Source organism: Dermacentor andersoni, chromosome 3 (assembly GCF_023375885.2).
Source record: "Dermacentor andersoni chromosome 3, qqDerAnde1_hic_scaffold, whole genome shotgun sequence".
NCBI classification, from domain to species: Eukaryota; Metazoa; Arthropoda; class Arachnida; order Ixodida; family Ixodidae; genus Dermacentor; species Dermacentor andersoni.
In genome coordinates, this window is record NC_092816.1 from 168,036,368 (window position 1) to 168,060,024 (window position 23,657).

A 23,657-nucleotide genomic window follows, 5' to 3' on the forward strand; every position below is an offset into this window, starting at 1 on the left:
TATCGCTCTTTAGCGCCTAATCATCCGCGTCGAACAATTATTGAACCGTGAACGTAGTGTGCGGCGGCTTCTTATGGCGCTGCGCGCGGGCCGCAGCTTGAAAGTCATCTGCGGTGCCCACAAAAAGTGCCGACTGCTCATAGGTTCGCGCTGTGTTCTCGCCGCTCACATGTTAAAGAGGCGCGCGTGCCCGTAACTTGAAAGCGATCTGCGAAAGTGACAGAGCGGGGCATTTGCCGAGAGCACCTTCAGCACTGTGTTTTCGTCACTTCGTTGGCGTCTAAGCGGGAGGCAGCACAAAGGCAAATTCGCTCGCTGCTGCGGGCGTTATCTCGAAAGCAGTCGTCTTATTACGGGACGGACGAAGGGGCGGCTTTCCCGTTGGGTAAGCGTACGAATGCTAGCGCATTTAAAATTAAAACTTACCTACACCGCCTAAACTCTGCTTATGCGGGCTGGCCCCAGCAGACTGCGCGCCCAGGCACAGTCAGGGACGCGAAAATAAATACCTAGCAGGATCTAGGACGCGTGCCGTGGCACTTTGGCGAAAAATTACCTAGAAATGTGGTACGTGCGGGCAGCGCATGGCGGCGCAGCGGTCGAGCACTGGGCTGGGGCGTAAAGAGAAACACGCCACCGGGACTGCGGCCGTAAGGAAGCGACAGAGACACACCTGGTTAACAAAGTGAAGTGCGTCTCTGCAGTGCGTGCGCTCGACATCTTGACAGCGTGCTGGTTGCGAGTTCGTGCTTGCCTGTGCGCGAGCGACACCATGCTCAATAAAGTAATTAATAAACCTATATATCGTCGTCATCATCATCAGCCTGGCTACGCCCACTGCAGGGCAAAGGCCTCTCCCATACTTCTCAGACTACCCCGATCATGTGCTAATTGTGGCCACGTTGTCTCTGCAAATTTCTTAATCTCATCCACCCACCTAACTTTCTGCCGCCCCCTGTTACGCTTCCCTTCTCTTGGAATTCAGTCCGTAAACCTTAATGACCATCGGTTATCTTCCCTCCTCATTACATGCTCATGTCCATTTCTTTTTCGTGATTTCAACTAAGATGTCATTAGCTCGCGTTTGTTCCCTCACCCAATCTGCTCTCTTCTTATCCCTTAATGTTACACCCATCATTCTCAATTCCATAGCTCGTTGCGTCGTCCTCAACTTAAGTAGAACCCTTTTCGTAACTATCCAGGTTTCTGCCCCGTAGGTGAGTACTGCAAAGACAAAGTTGTTAAATACTTTTATCTTGAGGGATAATGGCAACCTGCTGTTCATGATCTGAGAATGCCTGGCAAACACACCCCAGCCCATTTTTATTCTTCTGATTATTTCAGTCTCATGATCCCGATCCGCGGTCACTATCTGCCATAAGTAGATGTATTCCCTTACCACTTCCAGTGCCTCGCTACCTATCGTAAACAGCTGTTCTCTTCTGAGACTGTTAAACATCACTTTCGTTTTCCGCAGATTAATTTTTAGACCAACCGTTCTACTTTGCCTGTCGAGGTCAGTGAGCATGCATTGGAATTGGTGGCCTGAGCAACTAAGGAAGGCAATATCATCAGCGAATCGCAAGTTATTAAGGTATTCTCCATTAACTCTTATCCTCAATTCTCCCAAATCCAGGTGTCTCAATACCTCCTGTAAACACGCTGTGAATAGCATTGGAGAGATCGTATCTACCTGCCTGACGCCCTCATTTATTGGGATTTTGTTGCTTTCTTTATGGAGGACTGTGGTGACTTTGGAGCCGCTATTTATATCTTTCAGTATTTTTGCATACGGCTCGTCTACACCCTGATTCAGCAATGCCTGCATGACTGCTGAGGTTTCGACTGAATCAAACGCTTTCTCGTATTCAATGAAAGTTATATATAAGGGTTTGTTATATTCCGCACATTTCTCTATCACCTAATTGATAGTGTGAATATGGTCTATTGTTGGGTAGCCTTTACGGAATCCTGTCTAGTTCTTTGGTTGACAGAAGTCTAAGGTGTTCCTGATTATATTTGCGACTACCTTAGTAAATACTTTGTAGGCAATGGAAAGTAAGCTGATCGGTATATAATTTTTCAAGCCATTGGTAACCCCTTTCTTATGGATTAAGGTTATGTTAGCGTTTTTCCAAGATTCTGGCAAGCTCGAGGTTATAAGACATTGCCTATTGTTAAGAATGGCTATCTGCGATGCAAGATTGCCACCCACTTACGACTATAGGGGGCAACATCCCGGCGCTGCTAAGGACGGCGAGCTGCAGTGCAAGATTGCCGCCCACTTATGACTATAGGCGGCAACATCCCGGGGCTGCTAAGAACGGCGAGCTGCAGTGCAAGACATACCACAGCGTGACTAAATCGACTTTGTGACGGGACGAGTTCGGCGGGCCAACTATTGTTCCCAAACTCCCCAACGCGCTACCCTGAACGGCTCCGAGTTCTACGGAGCCCTCTGACGTCGGTTCCACACCTTCGAACGTGTGTGCTTTTGTGTGCGTAGACCGTCCTGCGGGAGGCGGCTGGTTTGTGATGACTAAACGAACGTTCGCCGCCTTGTATCGCGGGAGGACCGAGTGTTTAAAAACTGCTGTTGTGCGGATGCTCGACACACTTCTCTTAAGCAGTCATGTTGGACTGACACTCTCTCTCAAGCAGTCATGTTAGACTGATGTACTTTCTCAAACAGTCATGTTAGACTGATATAAATATTGTAAATAAACCCATATTCCTCGTTCTCGATGAGAAGCAGTTCTTCCCTTCATCAACGTCCTCAGCGTGGATAAGTTGGACGACGGCATGGGCCAGCTACCTTCTAATTCATGCCGGACTCCAATCATGACAACGGATCACGAGCGACGGGATTGAGCCCCCAATCCTGACAGTATACAGAGTGGTCAGTTGTTCTAGAACATTCTGCCCACCATCCTTCAACAAATCTGCTGTTACCTGATCCTCCCCAGCTGCCCTCACCCTTTGCATAGCTCCCAAGGCTTTCTTTACTCCTCCCGGCGTTACTTGTGGGATGTTAAATTCGTCTAGACTGTTCACTCTTCCATTATCCTCGTGGGTGCCACTGCTACTCTACAAATATATATAGAACTCCTCAGCTACTTGGACTACATTATCAATATTAGTAATGATATTGCCGGCTTTGTCTCTTAGCGCATACATCGGATTCTTGTCTATTCCTAGTTTATTCTGCACTGCTTTTAATCTTTCTCCGTTCCTGAGAGCATGCTCAATTCTATCCATATTATACTTCCTTATGTCAGCTATCTTACGCTTGTTGATTAACTTGGAAGGTTCTGCCAGTTCTATTCTGGTTGTTGGGTTAGAGGCTTTCATACATTCCCGTTTCTTGATCAGATCTTTCGTCTCCTGCGATAGCTTACCGGTATCCTGTGTAACGAAATTACCACCAACTTCTATTGCACACTCCTTAATGATGACCTGAAGTGTCGTTCATTGCTTCAACAATAAAGTCTTCTTCCTGAGTTAAAGCCGTATACCTGTTCTGTAGCTTGATCCGGAATTACTCTACTTGCCCTCTTACCGCTAGCTCATTGATCGGCTTCTTAAGTGCCAGTTTCTTCCGGTCCCTCCCCAAATCTAGGCTAATTCGAGATCTTACCATCCTATGGTCACTGCAGCGCCCCTTGCCGAGGACGTCCATATCGTGTATGATGCCAGGGTTAGCGCACAGTATGAGGTCTATTTAATTTCTAGTCTCGCCATCCGGGCTTCTCCACGACCACTTTCGGTTATGCCGCTTGCGGAAGAAGGTATTCATTATCCGCAAGTTATTCCGTTCTGCAAACTCTACTAATATATCTCCCCTGCTATTCCTATAACCTATGGCATATTCCCCCACTGACTTGTCTCCAGCCTGCTTCTTGCCTTCCCTGGCATTGAGGTCGTCCATCAGTATAGTGTATTTTGTTTTGGCCTTACCCGTCGCCGATTCCACGCTTTCATAGAAGCTTTCGACTTGATGGTCATCATGGCTGGATGTAGGCGTGTAGACCTGTACGACCTTCAATTTGTACCTATTATTAAGGTGAAACAAGACGGTGGCGATGTATTCTGAGCGTAGCCGTTAGATAGAAGTGCTTTAAGCACAGCATAAGACACTACTAAGAATAGATACTAAGAAGCGCACAATCGCAACTGATTTTCAGGACGAAAGCATTTCTAGGGTCATGGTGAAGTTGTGTCAGCAGACCTGACCGCCGGAGTGTCCGCCGAAGCGTCATCACGCCATATGAAGACAGATTAAAGAATGAAAAATGTCTGATTGTCGCAGTTAGTGAATGATAACGTTATAATAGAGATTGGTTGAGATTAATAATTGTAGTAATGATAAATAACTACTAATGACGTGTAATGACTACTAACGACTTCGAAATGACCAATATGTCTAACGACGGCTTGTAATGACCACAATTGATCAGGAGTGTCTAGCAATGAGTAGTAATTACTAAAATGACTACTAATGACTTGCAATGACTACTAATGACTACGAATTGACTAATATGTCTAACGACGTCTTGTAATGACCACAATCGATTACCAATGACCAGAAGTGATTACTTGTGAGCAGTAATGACTAGTAATGACTGAAATGACTTGTAATTACTAGTAATGACTAATAATGACTGAAATGGCTTGTAATTACTAATGACTACCAAGTCACTAATATGTCTAACAGCCAATTGTAACGGCTACAATTGATTAGAAATGACTAAACATGCGTGGTAATGACCTGTAATAACTAATAATGACTGAAATGACTTGTAATGACTAAAGTATGAATAACATGTCTATCGACAGCTTGTAATGACCACAATTGATTATAAATGACGAAAAATGCTTAGTAGTGAGCAGTAATGACTAATAATGACTGAAATGACTTGTAATGACCAGTAATGCCTACGAAATTACCAATATGTCTAACGACAACTTGTAACGACTACAATTAATTAGAAATGACTAAATATGCTTAGTAATGACCAGTAATGACTAACGATGACTGAAATGACTCGCAATGACTACTTATGACTATGATATGACCAACATGTCTAACGACGGCTTGTAATGACCCCAATTGGTTACAAATGACTAAAATGCTTAGTAGTGAGCAGTAATGACTACAAGAAAGAAGAGAAAGTGAAGAGGCAAAGAGAAAGAGGCGAATGATAAGATGAGGAAGAGTAGGCTTTCGAAGTTCACCTCTTAAGAGAGATCTTAAGAGACACTGAAAGTTTTATTTTCTCCGAAGCGTCACTACATCTCAGCCCAAAACATGTGCAAAAGTGCACAACGAATGACTTAACAGCCGGTGGAGATTCAGGTGGAGATACTTGGCACAGCGGAGGCAGCACGGACAATCGACGTAATCGCTGCACCTGCTATCTTTGCAGCTACCTTGGAATCTTCCCTGGCAAAGCGACTGTATCGTCAAGCGGCGGCTGCTGCTGTTGCAGCAGGAAAGGAACGTCGGTGACAGCGCAAGCAAGTTACCGGCATCACATCCGCCAGGGGAAGCAAGCTTAAAAGCCGGTGGTGCTCCAGGACTACGGTCACTTGGCACAGCGGAGGCAGCACGGACAATCGACGTAATCGCTGCACCTGCTATCTTTGCAGGTTGGCATTTTTGTACAGTATTTCTTTCAACGCAAAATATTTCTGTTACGCTGCCTTGACTGCTGCCAAGTTCCTAGCATTTTTTTTTCTTTTCTCTTGACCATTTACCTGTGTTGTACCATGGCTGATGCTGCTCGGTTCCAGGAGGAGCTAAGAAAGGAAATGAATGACTTTAAGGCAAGGTTGGAGCGTGAATTACGCAAAGAAATCCGCGAACTTAAATCAGGTTTCGAATTCTTCAACTTGGAATTTGAGAAAGTAAAGAAGGAGCGTGACGAGCTTGTGCAAGAAAACAGATCTCTCAAAAAAACAAATGAAAAGCTTGTTTTGGACTGCGAGGCCCTTGAAGGGCGGGCGTTTCAGCTTGAGCAACGCATGACTGCCTCCGAGCAGTACTCCAGAAAATGTAACCTCGAGGTGAAGGGTTTGCCTTTCACTCAGGGTGAAAGCATTCCTGACACCCTGAGTCAGATTGGTAGACTTGTTGGTGTGCCCATTTCGGAGTCAGATATTGACGTCTGCCACCGTGTTCAAGCGAAAAACTGGAATGTTGCTCCTAACATTGTTGTCCAGTTTAAATGTCGATCAAAGCGTGACACTGTGCTCGAGAAGGCAAGAAAGCTGAAACTTTCGACGCGTGACTTTGGCCATAAGTCTAGCGAACCTGTGTTCATAAACGAGCACCTTTGCCCTGCTATGAAACAGTTGCTCGGAATGGCAATCGCGCAAAAAAAGGCGAAAAACTGGCGCTTTGCTTGGACACGTGGTGGCAAGGTCTATGCGCGAAAAGAGGAAAAATCTCCTGTCTTGCACATCCGTAGTGCGCATGACGTAGAAAAGATTGTGTAAACTGCTCCGGTTTTCGCGAGCGTGAGCAGTCTATCTTGAATGATGAACGAGTCACCGCGACATGTCAGCAACATAATTCAAATCAACTCCGATGTATGCTTTTCTTGCCTACACCTTAACATTCGTTCAGCTAGACACAAGGAAGATGAGTTATCAGTATTTCTAGACGAATTTAGTTTCCAGTTCGACGCTATCATGTTGACTGAAACATGGTATACATGTGGCGAAGAAATTTACAAGCCGGACGGATATCGGAGCTTCTTTGTAAATCGATCCCGTAGGATGGGGGGTGGGCTTGCTATCTTAGTTAAGAATAAGTTCGACTGTGAAGTTCTTTCGGAATTTTCATTTATATGCAACGAAGTTGAATGTCTAACTTTGTTATCACAAAATTATATTTATTCCGTGGCGTACCGACCCCCTAATGCTGACATAAGTACCTTTATTGAATTTCTAGACCGCCTCTTCAGCTACGTAAGCGACAACAAGTTCAATTTAATTCTTGGGGGCGATTTTAACATTGATCTCCTGAAACGATCTCCTGCGCAGGAAGCGCTTTTACTAGCTGTAGAATCGAGTGGTAATTGCATACTGACTCAGACGGCTACACGCGTTACGATGCAGACAGCCACACTTATTGATGTATTTATCTCTAACCTAAATACTAGTAGTTTACTTTCAGGTGTATTACAGAGTTCTATCAGCGACCATTATCCCAGTTATGTGCTCCTGAAATGTGCCGCAAATAAACAACACAACCTATCAGCGCAGGATACTGTGCAAAATATTACTCCGGACAGCCTCGCGTCCTTTTTTTCTATTCTTTCAAATCAAAACTGGGATGACGTCTTTTCTTCTGAGACTGTGGATGCGGCGTATGAGGCATTCATCACCTGTTTTAAACGCCTGTACCATGATCATTTCCCTGAGAAAACTGTAAAAAAGTCCACTAGAAGTCGTAAGCCATGGATAAATCGAGATTGCCTTAGAATGATTAAAAAGAAAGACCAGTTATACAGGAAATTTATGAGGACCAAGTCCCTTGCTGATCTAGGCAAGTTTAAACAATACCGCAATAAAGTAACGTCTTTTCTCAGAAACGAAAAAAGAAACTTTCTGTACAATGAGTTTGACAGCGAGTTCTGTGATGGTAGCGCACAAGTTTGGAAAAAAAGTTAATAAATTATTAAACCGAGCACTGTCTACGTCAGGAGTTACAGAGCTTTGGTTTGAAGGCGAACGTATTGAGGGTGTTGCACTTGCAGATAAATTTAATACGTTTCTGAAAGATATTGTAAATACCGGTCTGAGTTCAGATTTCGCTTGCAACACTATACGACGGAATAGTAATAGCATATTTTTGGAGCCTACGGATGACACGGAAGTGTGCAGTACTTTTACTTCCTTTAAGAACAACAGGTCTTGTGATATAGATGGCATTCAAATCTCGCCTGTAAAATTTGTCCTCACTCTAATAGCACCAGTATTAACTTATATTTATAACCTTGCCTTATCAAGCGGGTCCTTTCCAAAGCAGATGCAGAAATCTAAGGTAATAGTGTTATATAAAAGCGGTGATAAAAATAGCATGTCAAGTTACCGACCGATTTCCATTTTGCCGCTTTTTTCGAAAGGGTTGGAGAAAATTATTGAAAAACGGTTAATAAAATTTTGCAATGGGTTTAAATTGTTATCAACAGCACAACATGGCTTTTTGCGAGGCAAATCTACCGAATCAGCTTTATTGTCTCAAAAAGAAATTATTCTTAACGCTTTTGAAAATAAAGAATTGTGCATCGGCATCTTCATAGATTTCTCAAAGGCTTTCGATCGCCTTAATCATAATACCTTACTTAAAAAATTAGACCTTTATGGCATACGTGGCACTCCACTTGAACTACTGAAATCGTACTTGCGTCATCGTGTACAATGCGTTAAAATAGGGCCACATATATCTTCATTTCAAACTATTACTGCTGGTGTCCCACAGGGTAGTATTTTAGGACCTCTACTTTTCATTCTAAATATAAATGACCTTGTTTTGACTGTTAGCCAGCCGAAATTTGTAATTTATGCTGACGATGCAAGTTTATTTTTCACAGGTAGTTCCACACAATCTCTGGTTTCTGTTACTAACAATGCTCTTGATAAACTTAAGGAATGGTCTGAAGCAAACTCTTTACTCATAAACACGAAAAAAACTAAAGCGGTTCTATTTAGTACAAGACAGTTTCCCACTCAACCCGATATACATATTATTACGATATGCTCAAGCGATGCTCAAGAAATGAGCCGTCGCGAGAACGACGACGAAGTTGGTCGGTGCGCTTGGCGCGAGCGAGTGTCAGCCTGGCTGCCTGGCTCCAGTGTAAATAGCCTGTAAATAGCCTCTTCTGCCTGTGTCTTTACACACGCAACATTCTGGTGGAGGTCAGCGATCCCCGTCCTCACCACGGAACTCAGAAGTGGTCGGCACACCGAGCTTGTCACCATGCCTCCCGGTGACGCGCCCACCTCTGCAACGGCTTCGGCATGTCCCAATGCTCCCATCGTCACGGTCGCCCCACATCGCGACCCAGGTGTGTTCTCTGGCCTGGAGGGCCAGGATGTTGACGACTGGATCACTCTATGAACATGCCAGTGCTAATAACAGGTGGGACCCAACGATTATGCTCGCCAATGTCATCTTTTATCTCGGCGGCACCCCACGCGTGTGGCGCCAAACGCATGACGACGAGATAACCAGTTGGGACAATTTCAAAGAGAAGCTACGAGAACTGTTCGGCGACCCCATTGGGCGCAAGGCTGCCGCGAGAAAGGCTCTTGCGTCTCGTGTACAGTCATCTACGGAGCCGTACGTTTCCTACATCCTCGACGTCTTAGCTCTATGCCGCAAAGCTGACGATGGTATGTCCGAAGCCGATAAAGTGTCACATATTCTAAAAGGCATCGCCGACGACGCTTTCAATTTGCTTGTTTTCGGCAACGTCTCTACTATCGACGCCATCATCAAAGAATGCCGTCGCCTTGAGCAAGCCAAGAGCCGCCGTATTACACACCACATCACACGGCTACCCAACACTGCTGCTACGTCGACATGTGAGGGTCGACCACGTCAGGCCACCACCTCTGACGACGTCACCAGTATTGTTCGCCGCGAACTCGAGGCCACCTGTTCGCCAGCTTTCTCCACGACGCCTCCCGATCCGCCAGCAACCACCATTGCGATGATCCAGGCCGTCGTCCGACAGGAATTTCAGAACATGGGTCTGAACTCTGTGTGTTCCACGTCTCAACCCAACGTTTCCCGGTTCTCTAGCGGCCCTCCTCGCCCTCGGCAGTCCTTTTCCGCCACATCTCGCCGCAACCCGTCCGATTGGCGTACCCCTGATGACCGGCCGATCTGCTTCCACTGCTGTCGCATCGGCCACGTCGCTCGTCACTGCCGCAACCGATGGCCACCAACTCCTCGGACATACACCGCCGCTTATTCCCGCACCTTTGGACCTTCCGTTCCCTACACCAGCCGCCATGAATCCACTGCCGCTGATGCTCCTGCTCCGAACCTTCGGTACAGCCGCTCGCCCTCACCTCGACGCCATCAGTCTCGTTCGCCCCAACCCCGTCGCTTCTCTTCGCCGCCTATCGCCTCCCGGATCCAGCCGGAAAACTAGGCACTGCAGCTTCTGGAGGTGAAGCTGCTTTATCGACCTTGCCCTCAAATCCTCTGCTCACGTTACCCACGAACCGAAACCTTCTTGACGTTGACGGCTATCCTGTCACGGCACTCATCGATACAGGAGCACATCTTTCAATTATGAGTGCTGCCTTCCGACGACGCCTCAAAAAGCTCCTCACCCCAGCGTCGGCCCGCGTCGTACGCGTTGCGGATGGCGGTACTGTGCCTATCATCGGCATGTGTACAGCACGCGTCAGCATCGCCGGCCGCCACACTCCTGTCCTCTTCACCGTAATTGCTCATTGCCCCCACGACCTCATTCTCGGCCTCGATTTTCTCTCCGCCCATTCTGCTCTTATTGACTGCTCTTCCGGTACCCTTCACCTTGAGTTGCCGATGCTCGCAGAACCTTCTGATGCACCCCACTGCCGCTTACGTCCCACCGGTTTTCTTCGCCTGCAGCCAAAGTCAATAGTCTACATTGAACTGTTTTCTTTCCCACCAGTTCCTGATGGCGAGTACCTCGTCACTCATCTGCCCGACATTCCAATAAGGTATGACGTTACAGTGCCTCACAGTGTACTTAATATTACTGGGAACCGCACTCGAATGCCTGTCTGCAACTTTGGATTGGCAAATCAAATTCTACTGCAAGGTATTTGCCTTGCCACCGTTGATTGTCTCGGCGACCAATACGTGGCAGCGTTAGCGACCGATCATTCTCGCGAGCTTAGCAGGCCCCTCGCGCCAGCCTCGGGTGCCGATCCCAATATAAAGAAAATGGTTGCAACGGACCTGTCCTCGGCGCAGGCTGAAGAGCTTTGCCAAGTATTATTGTCCTACCGAGATATTTTCAACATCGACGATCGCCCTTTAGGCCAGACGCTCGCGGTCAAGCATCGTATTCTTACTGGCGATGGTACGCCTATTCACCGACGACCGTATCGAGTTTCTGCGTCAGAACGCCGAGTAATTCAAAACGAAGGCAACAAAATGCTCGATAAAAACATCATTGAGCCTTCTTCGAGTCCCTGGGCGTCACCTGTGGTGTTGGTTAAGAAGAAGGACGGCACGTGGCGCTTCTGTTTAGACTACCGTCATCTGAACAGCATTACAAAGAAGGACGTCTACCCGCTCCCACGTATAGACGACGCCCTTGACTGCCTGCACGGTTCCAGCTATTTATCGTCTATTGATCTTCGTTCGGGGTACTGGCAGATTGCTGTTGACGATATGGACCGCGAAAAAACCGCGTTCATCACACCTGACGGCCTATACCAATTTAAAGTAATGCCGTTTGGATTATGCAACGGCCCTGCCACCTTCGAGCGTATGATGGACTCCTTGCTCCAAGGTTTCAAATGGTCCACATGCCTCTGCTACCTCGACGACGTCATCGTCTTCTCGCCAACGTTCGACACTCACCTTGAACGTCTCACAACTATACTTGATGTATTTCGAAAGGCGAAGCTGCAACTTAACTCGTCCAAATGTCATAGGCGATTCACGTGTCCAGTTTGTAGACACTGTCAAGATTTTGGGGGTAATTTTTAGCAAGACCATGAGCTGGGACACTGAAGTTCAGTTCATTATGAGTAAACTGGCAACGTGCACCGGAATTCTCGCAAAATTTCGGCATTTTCTGCCCGAACGCATAAAATTAATTATTTACAATGCGCTGTTTGTATCCCACCTAAATTATTGTTTCTTGGTTTGGGGTACTACCACTAAAACAAATATTAATAAAATATACATGCTTCAAAAGAAAGCTGTACGCTACATTGCAAACGTAGACTACCTTGCTCACACTCAGGAACTGTTTGCTCGTTACCAAATTTTGCCGATTAATACCGTGTACGAATATTACTTAGCATTAAAATATAAGCGTTGTATCCAAAATAACCAGCTTAGTTTTCTTGAATTACCCTGTATCAGTCAAAATCTTTCAGAATACTCCTTTCGCAGAAAAGAAATTTGGCACATTCCCTTCTCCCGTACAATGTACGGGCAACAGATGCTCCGACATAGCCTGCCCACTGTTTTGAATAAATTATTGTCAAGGGGTATAATTCCTGAAACATGTTCACTTGTTGAGATGAGAAGTGCACTAATTCACTAATATCTGCTTTTTGAAAGCCGCGTTCATGTATTTTTTTTTTCGTATCTTGCTGCGATGTATCCTGTGTAATTTTATCTTGCTGCTGTGCATTTCTGTGGTTTTTTTTTTCTTACTATTATGCTGTGTTTTTTCTGTTTATGCTTTGTTCACAAACTCATGCATATACGAGATATTTTTGCCCTTGTTAAATAGCCAGAGTGTTACTATGACTTTTACACTTTACGTTTTCGCTGTATGCCTTGTACAGGGGGGCTCGGGCGTCCCTCAAGTGATTGTGTTCACTTTTTGCCCGGGCTTACCCGCATCGTTGATTTCTTTGACGATGTAAATAAACTTCAACTTCAACTTCAAAGCTTTTTGTTGCCTTCTTGAATGAGCTTGTAGAGCGCGAAAGGAATAACTAGCGACACGTAAGCTGCAGAGGTGACACTGGAGCCTACGCCCCACTACCAGCATCATTTCCTTTGTCGTTCTTGCTGTGAGCGTCTCCTGGCATCGTAGCAGATGCGGGAGCTGCAGGGCCCCCCCGGCTAGACCGCAAGCGTGAAACGGACGCGCCGCTCGCGCTCTTGAGGTTGTAAGGGAAGGTAAGGCTCTGAGGAATGCGTGTTCTGGAGATGTAGATAGGTGATTAGTATATCCTCGCAGGCCGGCTTGAGGCAGTCTGCAGAGAGTGTCTCCTCATGTCCCTGTAGGGCAATGACAAAAGTGTTGGTGGAACGGCGCAGAACCGGAAAGGGCCCGTCGTAGGCCGGCGTTATAGGTGCCTGGATACCATTTCGCCTAAGAAAAACATCTGTGGCGGTCGCGAGGTCCGGGTGCTCTAATATGTGTTGCCTGGCTTATCTAGGCTGTACGGGCTGGAGGTCGCGAAAGTAGTCGCGTATGCGTTGAAAATAAGGTTCGTGTTGAGGAGTTGTCTTTTCTGTGATGAAGGAAGGAAGGAAATCAACTTTATTCAAGGTCCTGCAGGCCATGAGAGCTTTGGGCTCTCATGGAGTGGGCGTCTCCCACGACGGAACCGGGAGGATGAGTTTCCTGGCGGCGTCGTGGACCTGCTGGACGGCTTAGAGTTGGGGAGCGAGTTCTTCACTCCGGATTGCTTTTTCACATTTGCGCTTGTCCGTTTCGGAATTTATGTGACCTTGCGAGCACGGCCAGAGTAAATGATAGATGTTAAGGTATGTATTGCAATTTGTGCAATAAGACTTGTGGAGCTCAGGCATGTAATGGTGTAGTCTGTTTTGCGTGGGGTATGTCTGTTTGTAGCATTCTGAGTGTAACCGCTTGAGCTCGAGTGAGCGTGCGGTGTGGCGTGCTATACTCTCTACGTTGTAGGTAGTGGTGAAGAGGTCGCCGCGATGACGTAGAGGGGCGTTATAAACCAGTTCTGTCGTAGAGCACCAAATGTCGCGGCGGAGGACAGCCCGAAGTCCAAGCATTATGAACGGAAAGTGGTCGGTCCAGTGCTCACGATCCCGGCATGCTGCAAGGGCCATCTTGAGCTGCCGATGAAGACCGTCGACCATGCCGTTGGCGGACGGATTCTAAGCAGTACTGTGGCAATGCTTCACATGCGGAATGCGGTCAAGTGCAGCAAATAGTGAAGAATAAAACTGCCCTCCCCGGTCTGTCGTTACAATGGCTGGGCATCCGAAAGGGGAAATCCATGCAGAAAGAAATCGCGTGTCACTGTATCTGCGATGATGACGACGATGGGGACCACCTCGGGCCACCGTGTGAAACAGTCCGCTGTAGCCAAAATCTATGAGTAGCCGCGAGGATGAGGAAACGGACCAACTATGTCTATATGGTCCAAGCGCTGGTCGGAAGGCAGGAACGTGGTGTGGCGAAATAGTGTGACGGGTCACCTTGGTTGTTTGACACTCAATACAGGAACATGACCACGCACGAATATCGGCATTGGCACGAGGTCACACATAGTGCTGCGTGATGAGATGTTGAGTGGAAGACGGCGCCCCAGTACAGTAAACTCTCAGTTGTACGAACGTCGGTTTATCGAATATTTCAGAATAACGAACTTTTTAAAAATCCCCGGCAGTTTTCTTAGATTCTATGCAAAATTGTTTCACTTAAACGAATTTCGGAACAGTCAATATTTCAGTTTAACGAACTCGCGTAGAGGATCAAGGCTTATTTTTGCGATCAGAACCGGTGCCCGCCCTCGTCAAACCGCCGCTCCAGCGGCAATGTAACGTCGCTGTCGCTACAGTGCCCCTGGGGCAATGCGGTGGCGCGGAAAACGAACGACAACGAGGCATGCCCTCCGAGATTGCTTGCACAAACGAGCAAGCATGTAATCTCGGAGGCCATGAACAAAATAACATCGCTGGTGCTTACAACGCCGCCACAGCAAAGCGGCGATCTGTCACACCACAAACCACGCGGTGTGTGTTTTTTTCGACCGGCTAGTTGCGGCATGATCGTTGTCTCTTTCTTTCGAAAAAGAGGCGAAGAAGACGAAGAAGAGGCAAATGCCAAGCCAGTTTGAAGCCCTATAATTCTAACTGAGGTTGTAGGGTACATTGGAAAGTTGAGAGACTTTGTGCCTCAACAGCAAGCTGTGCCAGAAGTATACAAAAACATTGACTCTTTGGACAGTTTTGTTACTTCCTGTGCTTTAAAAGTACAAGTGCAGAAGAAGATTACAGACTTTTTTTTTCCAAGTGAGAAAGGCAGCATTATAACTGTTATGAACGTTGTACTTGTTGATATGTACAAATTCCATTTCACACATTTCTAACACTGTGGATGCCATGTCTTTTGCTCCATGAATTGCACTTCAAACTTTTGACTCTGTATGCCATGTCTTATGTTGGTCTAGTGAATATTCAGTTTAGTGAACTTTCAGTTAAGTGAACTATTTACTTCGGTCCCTTGAAGTTCACTCAAGTGAGAGTTCGCTGTAGCTCAATTTGCACAGCATCGCACGCCTAATGCGAAAACGTGAGATTGTTCCCCACCTGCGGCAAGTTGTTTTTTGCATAAAGTTTGAATTCCATTAATGTATAATTTCCTTATTTCAATTAGTAAGTACAAGTAATTCCCCCTGCGTTGTCCTTGGTGTCTTTGTTTGTCGGCTTCTTATGATATGATTAATAAAGTCGGGCCCCTTGGTTAACGCCCTTTCTTCTCGTTCATTACATAACGAGGGCCTTGAATCCGGCAACACTGATGCCTTCAGGTAGTACGTATAGGTTTGTTCACCAGCTGCCTTCACTCAAAACGATCACGTATTCGTGACACCTGCGGCAGAAAAGTATGTTCCCCATCCGCCGTTATGGTTGGTGAGTGGTGGCGCTGGCTAACACTCCGAGAGTTAGCTCTAGTAGTAACACATAAATACCCCAGAAAGTGGATGGGAAGACGGCGCCGGCGGTAGATCAATTGGTGGTGCATCGCACGCGTAATGCAAAGACGTCGGATCAATCCCCACCTGCGGCAAGTTTTTTCATCCACTCTGAATTCAATTAATTTACAATTTCTTTAATTCAGTTAGTAAGTCCAAATAATTTCCCGTGTTGTCCTTGGTGTCTGTTGGTTTCCTATGATATGCGCATATCTGCAGCTTATATGTATTCAAGCGTCGGTTAATAAAATCAGTTACGATGACAACTACGCTTAGTGTCTTATTTTCCGCCTCAAACCCAGTCTAGTCATGTACCGATAACCCGACAGCGAGCGCTAGCCTTGAGTGCGTCCAGCTCTACGCTCTTCCTACTTCGTGACACATTCTCCTTCTCCACTGCCTTTACGTGCCTTCGCCTATATACCGGATACTTTCGATTATTACTCTCTACGCCGATGACCCTTTGTAGCATTTCCACGGCACGCGGCCCGAACAGTTACGAGGCACATAGAATACGTTTATTTAGGGGCGTGCGATAGCTTTTATCGCCTCAAGTGGGAAGAGAAGTGGAAAGAAGGAACGGAAGAATACTGCGCATGCGCAGAACTATCATGACGAAGACTCATCACCCTTGAATGATCCGTATGAGTACAGTCGTTGCGTTCCCGCGCGTCACTTATCCTCAACCAAGATGGCCGACCTGCGGCCTTTAATTCTATCGAAATCGAGATACGTGCACCGAAAGTTTGGATCGTTCGACTAACGGAGAGCGGCAGGGGTAGTGGCACCAGTCTGCATCTTGTCGCCTCCTTAGTGCGAGGTCCGGCATTTTGATTGGGTCGAACGAGATGTGTGGAAGTGGGCACTTGCGGAATTTTTCGCTTGTCTCATGCCTTTTTTATTATTAAATAAAACAAATAGAGGGTTATCCCTTAAGGGCCGCCATCCCGTAAAGGTAGAGTTCACTTCAATTTAAAGCTTGTGACGGCATTATTGCGAAGACCAAGTAGTAAACAACCTAGTTTTACAACCGCCATAATTCATTTGTACTCAATACTACTGCGTGCCAAAGTTGTGCGAATGTCTGGCGGCGTTTCGAGAACTTGCCGCAGACTATTTGTGTGTGCCATTGTCACTTGTGTAGAGACCTTGGCTGTGCATTCCCTTGTAACGTTAAAACATGCGGTCGCTGGCAGCGAGTGTTCGGCCCGCACACGCAAGAAGCCCTTCAGACAAGACACTAGCACCCCGCTTCCTCTAGGGACAACGCAAACGAATATTTTATTGGGTGAAATGACCCTGCCACCACTTTTTGCGGCCTGGAATGCGTATTTCTTTATTTCGTTAACGGTTCCTTGAGGCGCTAAAGGCATAAAATTATTCTCTGCAGGGATAGCATCTGGGGCATAACGCATGCGCATGACATTCCAGCTTCGAGTACAAGTCCCGGTGATGTACTTCCATGCCTCACGATCACATAGGACAAGTTTTCCAAGTCCCTTCACCAACAAAAAAAAAAAATGAAGCGCACGTATTGTCATCATGAAATATATATGCGCACGCTAAAGATCCAGTTCTCACCTCGCACTATACTTCAACGTGGACTGCGCCGTGATAAACAGTGTCCACCAACTGCAATGCAACACATCGGTAGTCCATGCTAGCGACATAGGTGGCTTGCGTAGCAATATATAGTTACCATGCTGCGGTGATGAGACTTCTTGCACGTGGTAACGTTGTCTTCACAGCTGCTGCATCGCAGGAAGTCGCATGATTCGCTTCCTTAACGCGATAGAGCAGGTTGGCTTGCAACATCCGACTCCCTCGCTCAGCAGACTCGCGGAAAGATGGTCCGGGTCGACAGTCCTGGTGCGCAGGGTGTGGTAATGTACGCAGCGCTCATGATGAGCGGATGGCTATATTCACTATGTGCAGTAACAAAGAGTAAATAATAAACGAGGCCCAGCAAATTTCGTCGATTCACATTCAAACGATACCGAATGTCCAACTGAACCAAAATAAAGAAAGAAAGAAAGAAGAAAAGGAGAGAACGCCAAGGAGACAGAAACAAACTGGTTAACAGCACTGGGGGAAATACTAATATAAAACGCATATAAACGAGGAGATTGAGGAGGGGTTGGGGTGCTGATGAATTAGCAGCGAGTGTCCCAAAAACGCTAGTTCCGCAGTTGCCACGGTAACAGAGAAAACAAAGTTAAAGTTGTGTAGAGTTCATGCGCTAAAGGCTGCGTTCCTCAATACGCCGTAGCAAATGGCAGTTGGGGGCTAAAACGAAATATATGACTCCGTAAAAGGTAGCGGCTCATTCCGGAGTCGTTTGGGCGCTGAGAATGCCGTACTTGTCCGCCACGTTGACCATCACGATGACCATGCTCACGACGATGGCCTTCGCGAGCAAGCCAAAAAGAAGCTGAAAAAGAAGAGGAGGAGGAAGAGGACTGATGAGTATATGATCAGTTAGGAGGAAGTATAACGCGACGCCAAGTTCCGAAGTTCCTATTCAAATACATGTGACAGGCAGAAGTGCTCTCCACAGTCGACAGATGCACTGATTTGAACTTGAATGAAATTTGCTGCAATACAGAAAGCTGGGTTTTACGCACTCTAGGAAGCATAATTTCGATTTACGGCGTCATATAGTTTTAAAAGCGAAGCTTTTATTTGCAAAACTCGCCCGGTTTTCGCGACCAGGGGGGCTGCGGCGTGGCTGTTCCCTGCCCGACTAGGCAAGACCGAACACAGCGGTGGACGCGCACGACATCACCGCCGCTGGGTCCCTTTCACCACCACCAGATGGCGCTCGCCTCCGCACATCCGTGACAGTGGCGGCGCCGGCCATGCCGATAAAAAAAAAGAACCACAAAGCTTGTCTGTGCGCGTCCGCGGCACCGGTGGCGGCATCATTGCATTAGCCTCTACACAGCGCCTGAGTAAACCTTTCCTTGTCACTTTGTGGGGACAACAAACTGTTTCGAACCTTTACGCACTCAAACAAAACTTCGCTGTATAGAGATTCTAACTCGTTGGATATGCTGCCTTTTTTTCCCTCTAACTGCCCAATATCGTTAACTTAAATATACTCAGTGCCCTTCCACTCTGTGAAGGAGGATGACCAGCGAAGATGTGTATACACTGTAAAAAATTTCCGTCATTATACGGAGGATTTCCGTCATTATACGGAGAACTGCAGGGTAAAAATACGGAAACTGTCATATTTCAAAAATACGGCAAAATCTGCCGTTAATATACGGAAAGTGCTCTCCGTTTTCAGCTTTACGGACATTTTCACTGTAATCATATGTACGGCTATACACTGTTTTGGAGGAAACAGACAGAATTCCGTATTTTTGTTATGCGAACATGCGTATTATTGTGAGAAAACTTAAGCTGTCTGAATGAGCGCTCGTACTCGTAAAGTTTCAGCCAACAATATTTTATTGAACACGCAAACTGTACGCATTATGAAGATGCGTACAATATGTGAGAGCTAGCCTTCTACCAAAAGCTGCAATAACAGATCGTATAAATATATATACGCATCTTCTATTGCGGTCGCAGTTTGCCGCGCATATGGGCCTCGCTGATCATATGCGCAAATATATGCGTGTTCTCGCAATGTTCTCAAATTAAGCGCTTTGTAGGTAATAGTTGTAGTTTAAGTGAACGAAGAGCCGTGGACATACGTGCATACGTAAACAAGCTTGCAGCATTCAGGTGCTGGTGCACTGGGAATGACATTGGTGCTCTGTATACGCCAAAAATTGTGTGCACTCTAAATCAGTAACGAAACGCAGGGAGTGGTATAATGACCGTAACGGCATTTACATTTTGCAACAAATGGTCTCGAAGTGGGCTGGCGGCCTATAGATCCAAGTACAACGGTCGGATAAAATTTTCGAATGCGGCAAGCAATTAACCCAAGTGTCAAAGGGCATTGCTGAACTGCAATGTAGTTGGTTTAACTCATTCCCATAATATTTACAATATATCTCGTCTCTGACAATAACTGCCCATTCATTGAGACAAATCGATTACGCATAATCTTCACTGTTCATGTGTTAATTCTTGCGATAAGATGTAATCGCAAACATTTGGCGCTTCATCTTCAACCAAGACCGGTAAGCGCGCTCGTTCTTGTAGGGTAGAATAAAGAACGCGAACATGCACCGACATGTGTGTAAACTACTGGAAGGTGACTGAAGATGAAGGACCTATTACCGTGCTAGTACTGTGTGTAATGTCAAAAAGAAGAAAAAAATAATACGGAAAGAAAGAATGCCCAGTGCCGAGATGTAACGATTCAAGCTTTATTTCTTTTTGACCTAGAATGCAACACCATTATTTCCATGTGCTTCATATATGGGTAATGTTATGACACAACTCATTATTTACCCGTTCATTACATGCACCAACCAGCCCAAATCATAACTATACTAGAGATCATGGACGCATCGCAGTGCATTGCTTTGCACTTCATTGCAGCACAGGGGTTAGCTATCGATCCCCAGTAGCGAACGCTTTGGTTGACCTCCCTGCCTTTCTGCTTCTTGCATTCTCTCTCCCTTTGTATAAAACGCACTAACTTGTGGGAGAGAAAGCGTTCTCCTCTTTTAGAATTCGATTAATTGTCAAGCAATTATATTGCAGTTCCAGTAACTGTATCGACCGGGTCCCGGTCGAAGAAACCAAAAGCAGGCGTTTCAAGACAACAGTGAACTGTTATGTTTATTGCGCTGGGCATTTTATACCAGAGTGAGGAAAAGGGGGTAGTGGAAATAGAGGGCAAGGAAAGGCACGTGTCGTTCCAGCGTGCCAAGATAGCTTGTGCTCGTTGAACTGATACGATACAGTAACTAGAGCACAAATGCGAAAACGAAACCGATTCTGTTCTCCGCGCTCACCGCATAGAGAAAGGGATTGAACAAGAGCGGACACTCGGTGAAAATTGGAAACAGGAAACACGTCACGCTATAGTATTAACACCGACGAATTGGGGGCGCGAGCATCGAAAAAAAGAAGAATGTGAAATGAGATTAACAGAAATTGTTTTATTTTTTTATTATTTTTTATTAAGAATATCTGCGTATAAATTAAATTAATCCTTGCGGCTTACTTCCGTTGCCTAGCGACAGGCGAACCGGCGAATGACGAGCCAGATGTTTGCATCATTCGTCAGAGACACCTCCGAAGCGAGAGAGACCGGCCGCGCATCTGAGCGTTGGACTGTTCGGGCACCCGTCTGCCTGTTTTTCTATTTTGGGATTTAGCCTGGTTTGGTGGCCTCCCGGCGAATTATTGCGTTCATTCGGAACTTCGACATGGCAGCACTGCACTATTGGACTACGGCAAGGTGAGAAACTTTGTTCGACAGTCTGCGACGCACTTCAAGCAATTAGGCTTACTGCCCGGCACCTAGGCTAGACTTGTGACGCAGTTAACGAAAAACAGCGTGGCCGTCGTGGAGCAGTTAATTTGAATTAATGAATCGTACTGGGAGATGTTTGCGACGCTTCCTATAAGCCCCAATATTACTTTAACAAATTTCGGTAGTTTTTGGGCACGCTAGTCGCACAGGGTGCTGTGACGCAGTTTCGCGTGTACTGAAAATACTGCGACAAGTTTTGGCGCTTTCTCTGACTGCCAACATTATTGAAACTAATTTCATTACTTTTTCGGCTACCTTTCGAGCGCAGTGGGCGCGCCTGGCGCTGCGACTCGGTTAGTGAAAATCAGCTCAGCCGTAGTGCGCGGTTTCGCGCTTTAATGCACTGACTAGTTCATGGCGCTTTTCTTTCTCTGACGCCCAACATTGTTGAAAATTATTTTCGATACTTTTTTGTTATGAGGCCCGCTCGCCGCGCCTGTTGTGACGCAGCGAAAAGCAGCTCGGCCGTGGTGACAGTTAGTTTGGCGCGTACTGAATCTTACTGCGACAAGATTGTGGCAATTGTTGTCCCCACAACAATTTAAGCCTTCTTTCGGTACCCACGCTTGTCGAAAACGCGACGAGCAATCGTCAAGAGTGATAACACGGGAGTGCGTTGCTTGCGCCTGCAGAACGCACAAGAGATAAGCCAAGGAGCTCAAACGCCACAAACTAGTGACTCGAAAATTCTGTCTTCTGGACGGCACCCACGCATTTTGTCTTGAGTGCGAGTAGAAGGAATTCTGCGAGCGTCCAGCATGCTCTAGTTGAGAGCCTGTGTTGTGGCCACCTCTGTGTATTCGTAGCGTACTATCGCGTCGGTTGTAGCCAAGTTCGCGAAACGCGCCGTTGCCCGCGCATTGGTGCTATTAAAGTGCAGGAAATAAGAATTGGGAAGAGGGGAATACTTGGAATTAGAATGTGTTTTGGTATGTACGGTATTGCTTGCATGAGTCGGGTATTTTCTACGCCGAGTGTGAAAATACGAACTGAATTTGTTTGTAATGCCGCCCACTCACCACTTTCGCACGCTTCGCCTTTACTGGCATTATTCTTGCATGTTAACACCAAAATAACACTTGTAACTTTTTTCAGCTCACGTCGTCTGGTGGATCTTCCTGCGGAAACTACTGCTGCTTACCTGGTGCCACAACGTTGGATGAATGCACAAAAAGCCCGCGACGAGCATTTACAAAGAATAAAATAAACGTAAATTTTTCCTCATTTCACAAGGTGTCTTGCGTCTTTATGAAATTGCACGTGGCATATATTCAATGGAGGCTTGTGAAGATCGTTCGCAATCAATTTTACTTAATAAAATGATTTGAAAATAAATGTTTAATAAATAAAAAATAAATATATAAATAAGAATTTGCTGCTAAAGCAAAAAAAAAGAAAGAGGGAGCCGGCGTGACGCGCACCAGCTAGTATTCAAAACGCGCGCGCACAAAACCGAAACCGGAAGTGTGCTTCAGGTTTTAACACCCACGGCTTGGTGCGCTGCAGTCAATTCGGCCGTAAAGTCCCTCAATCTCCCAAAGTAGCGCCATTCGCTTCCCTCCTCCTCCGCTCGGCGCGGCCTCGACTGTGGCGCCGCCGGTGGTGGGCCTGCCGTAGCAGACGACGGCTAACGCTACGGGAGGAAATCCACAGAAAAGTTCGTTCGAGCCCTGCGGAGCAGTTTTTTCAATCGAGATCTTTCTTCGTCAGTCGGTAACTGGCCTTTAGAATTTAGTGTTAGAATTGCGGAGGAAATACAGAAAATGACCATTATTCAAGGCGTATTTAAGGCGTAAAGCGCGCGACGTTGAGAGTTCGTGTTGCTGAAACGCGACGCAAGCACGCGGTGTACTCAAACACGCGCGTAATTACCAAAGTTTCAGGTGTTGACAGCGTGAAAGTATGTGTACGTGGTTTCGTAGGTTCATTCACGTAGCTGCAGGACACTTTTGTTCGGTCGGCGCGTGAGAGATTCCGGCTGTGTGCGGTCAGCAATGCCTGGCAACAGGGCCGTTTTTTCATTGCGGGGTGCTTTGGTAATCGTGACGATATATATATTTTTTTTACAAGTACTGCTCCAGGAGGGCACATGCAATGGCTAACGGAGGCCTCTGAAGAGCACGTAACATTACACTAATGCAGGCGTCGCAGGGAGTGTTCGCATACAAAATTGGCTGTCCGCGATCTTATACCCCCTTGGCATGCACAGGCTTCGGCGAGCCCCATCCAGCGCTGGTTCTAGCTTTGGTGTTCCCGTTGCCGCTTTGGTGCCCTGGAAGCGCCGTCAATAATACGAAATAATGACAAGTTGTTACGCTAGTAAATAAAATTTATTGAAGAAATACAATCGCGCCGAGGCACCAACTTCTAAAGCAGCGCTAGCGCGCGAGTATTATGAAACGCCGACGAGGAATTTACCGGCCCACGTACAACTCTACGATCAAAGTGCACGTTAAACATCCCCAGGCGAGCTAGATAAAGTTAACCGGAGCCATCCACTACGACCTCCATCCTAGCTTTAGTCGCTTCGGAACGCTAAAAAACA

General features: G+C 46.5%; 1 protein-coding gene and 1 long non-coding RNA gene across 2 annotated transcripts in view; one reads left to right on the forward strand and one right to left on the reverse strand.

The window, feature by feature from the left end:
* Positions 1–16,162: 16,162 nt before the first annotated feature.
* The window catches only part of LOC129383079 (uncharacterized), a 28,173-nt gene continuing 20,678 nt past the window's right edge, over positions 16,163–23,657 (reverse strand). The window contains exon 3 of the mRNA XM_055067331.2: positions 16,163–18,097. Within this exon, the coding sequence (XP_054923306.1) occupies positions 17,990–18,097 (108 nt within the window). The 3' untranslated portion in view covers positions 16,163–17,989. The remainder of the gene's footprint in view (positions 18,098–23,657) is intronic.
* LOC126524483 (uncharacterized) lies at positions 20,457–22,344 on the forward strand. The gene is made up of 2 exons (XR_007597975.2): positions 20,457–21,037; positions 22,208–22,344. It is a non-coding gene; the product is annotated as an uncharacterized lncRNA (long non-coding RNA).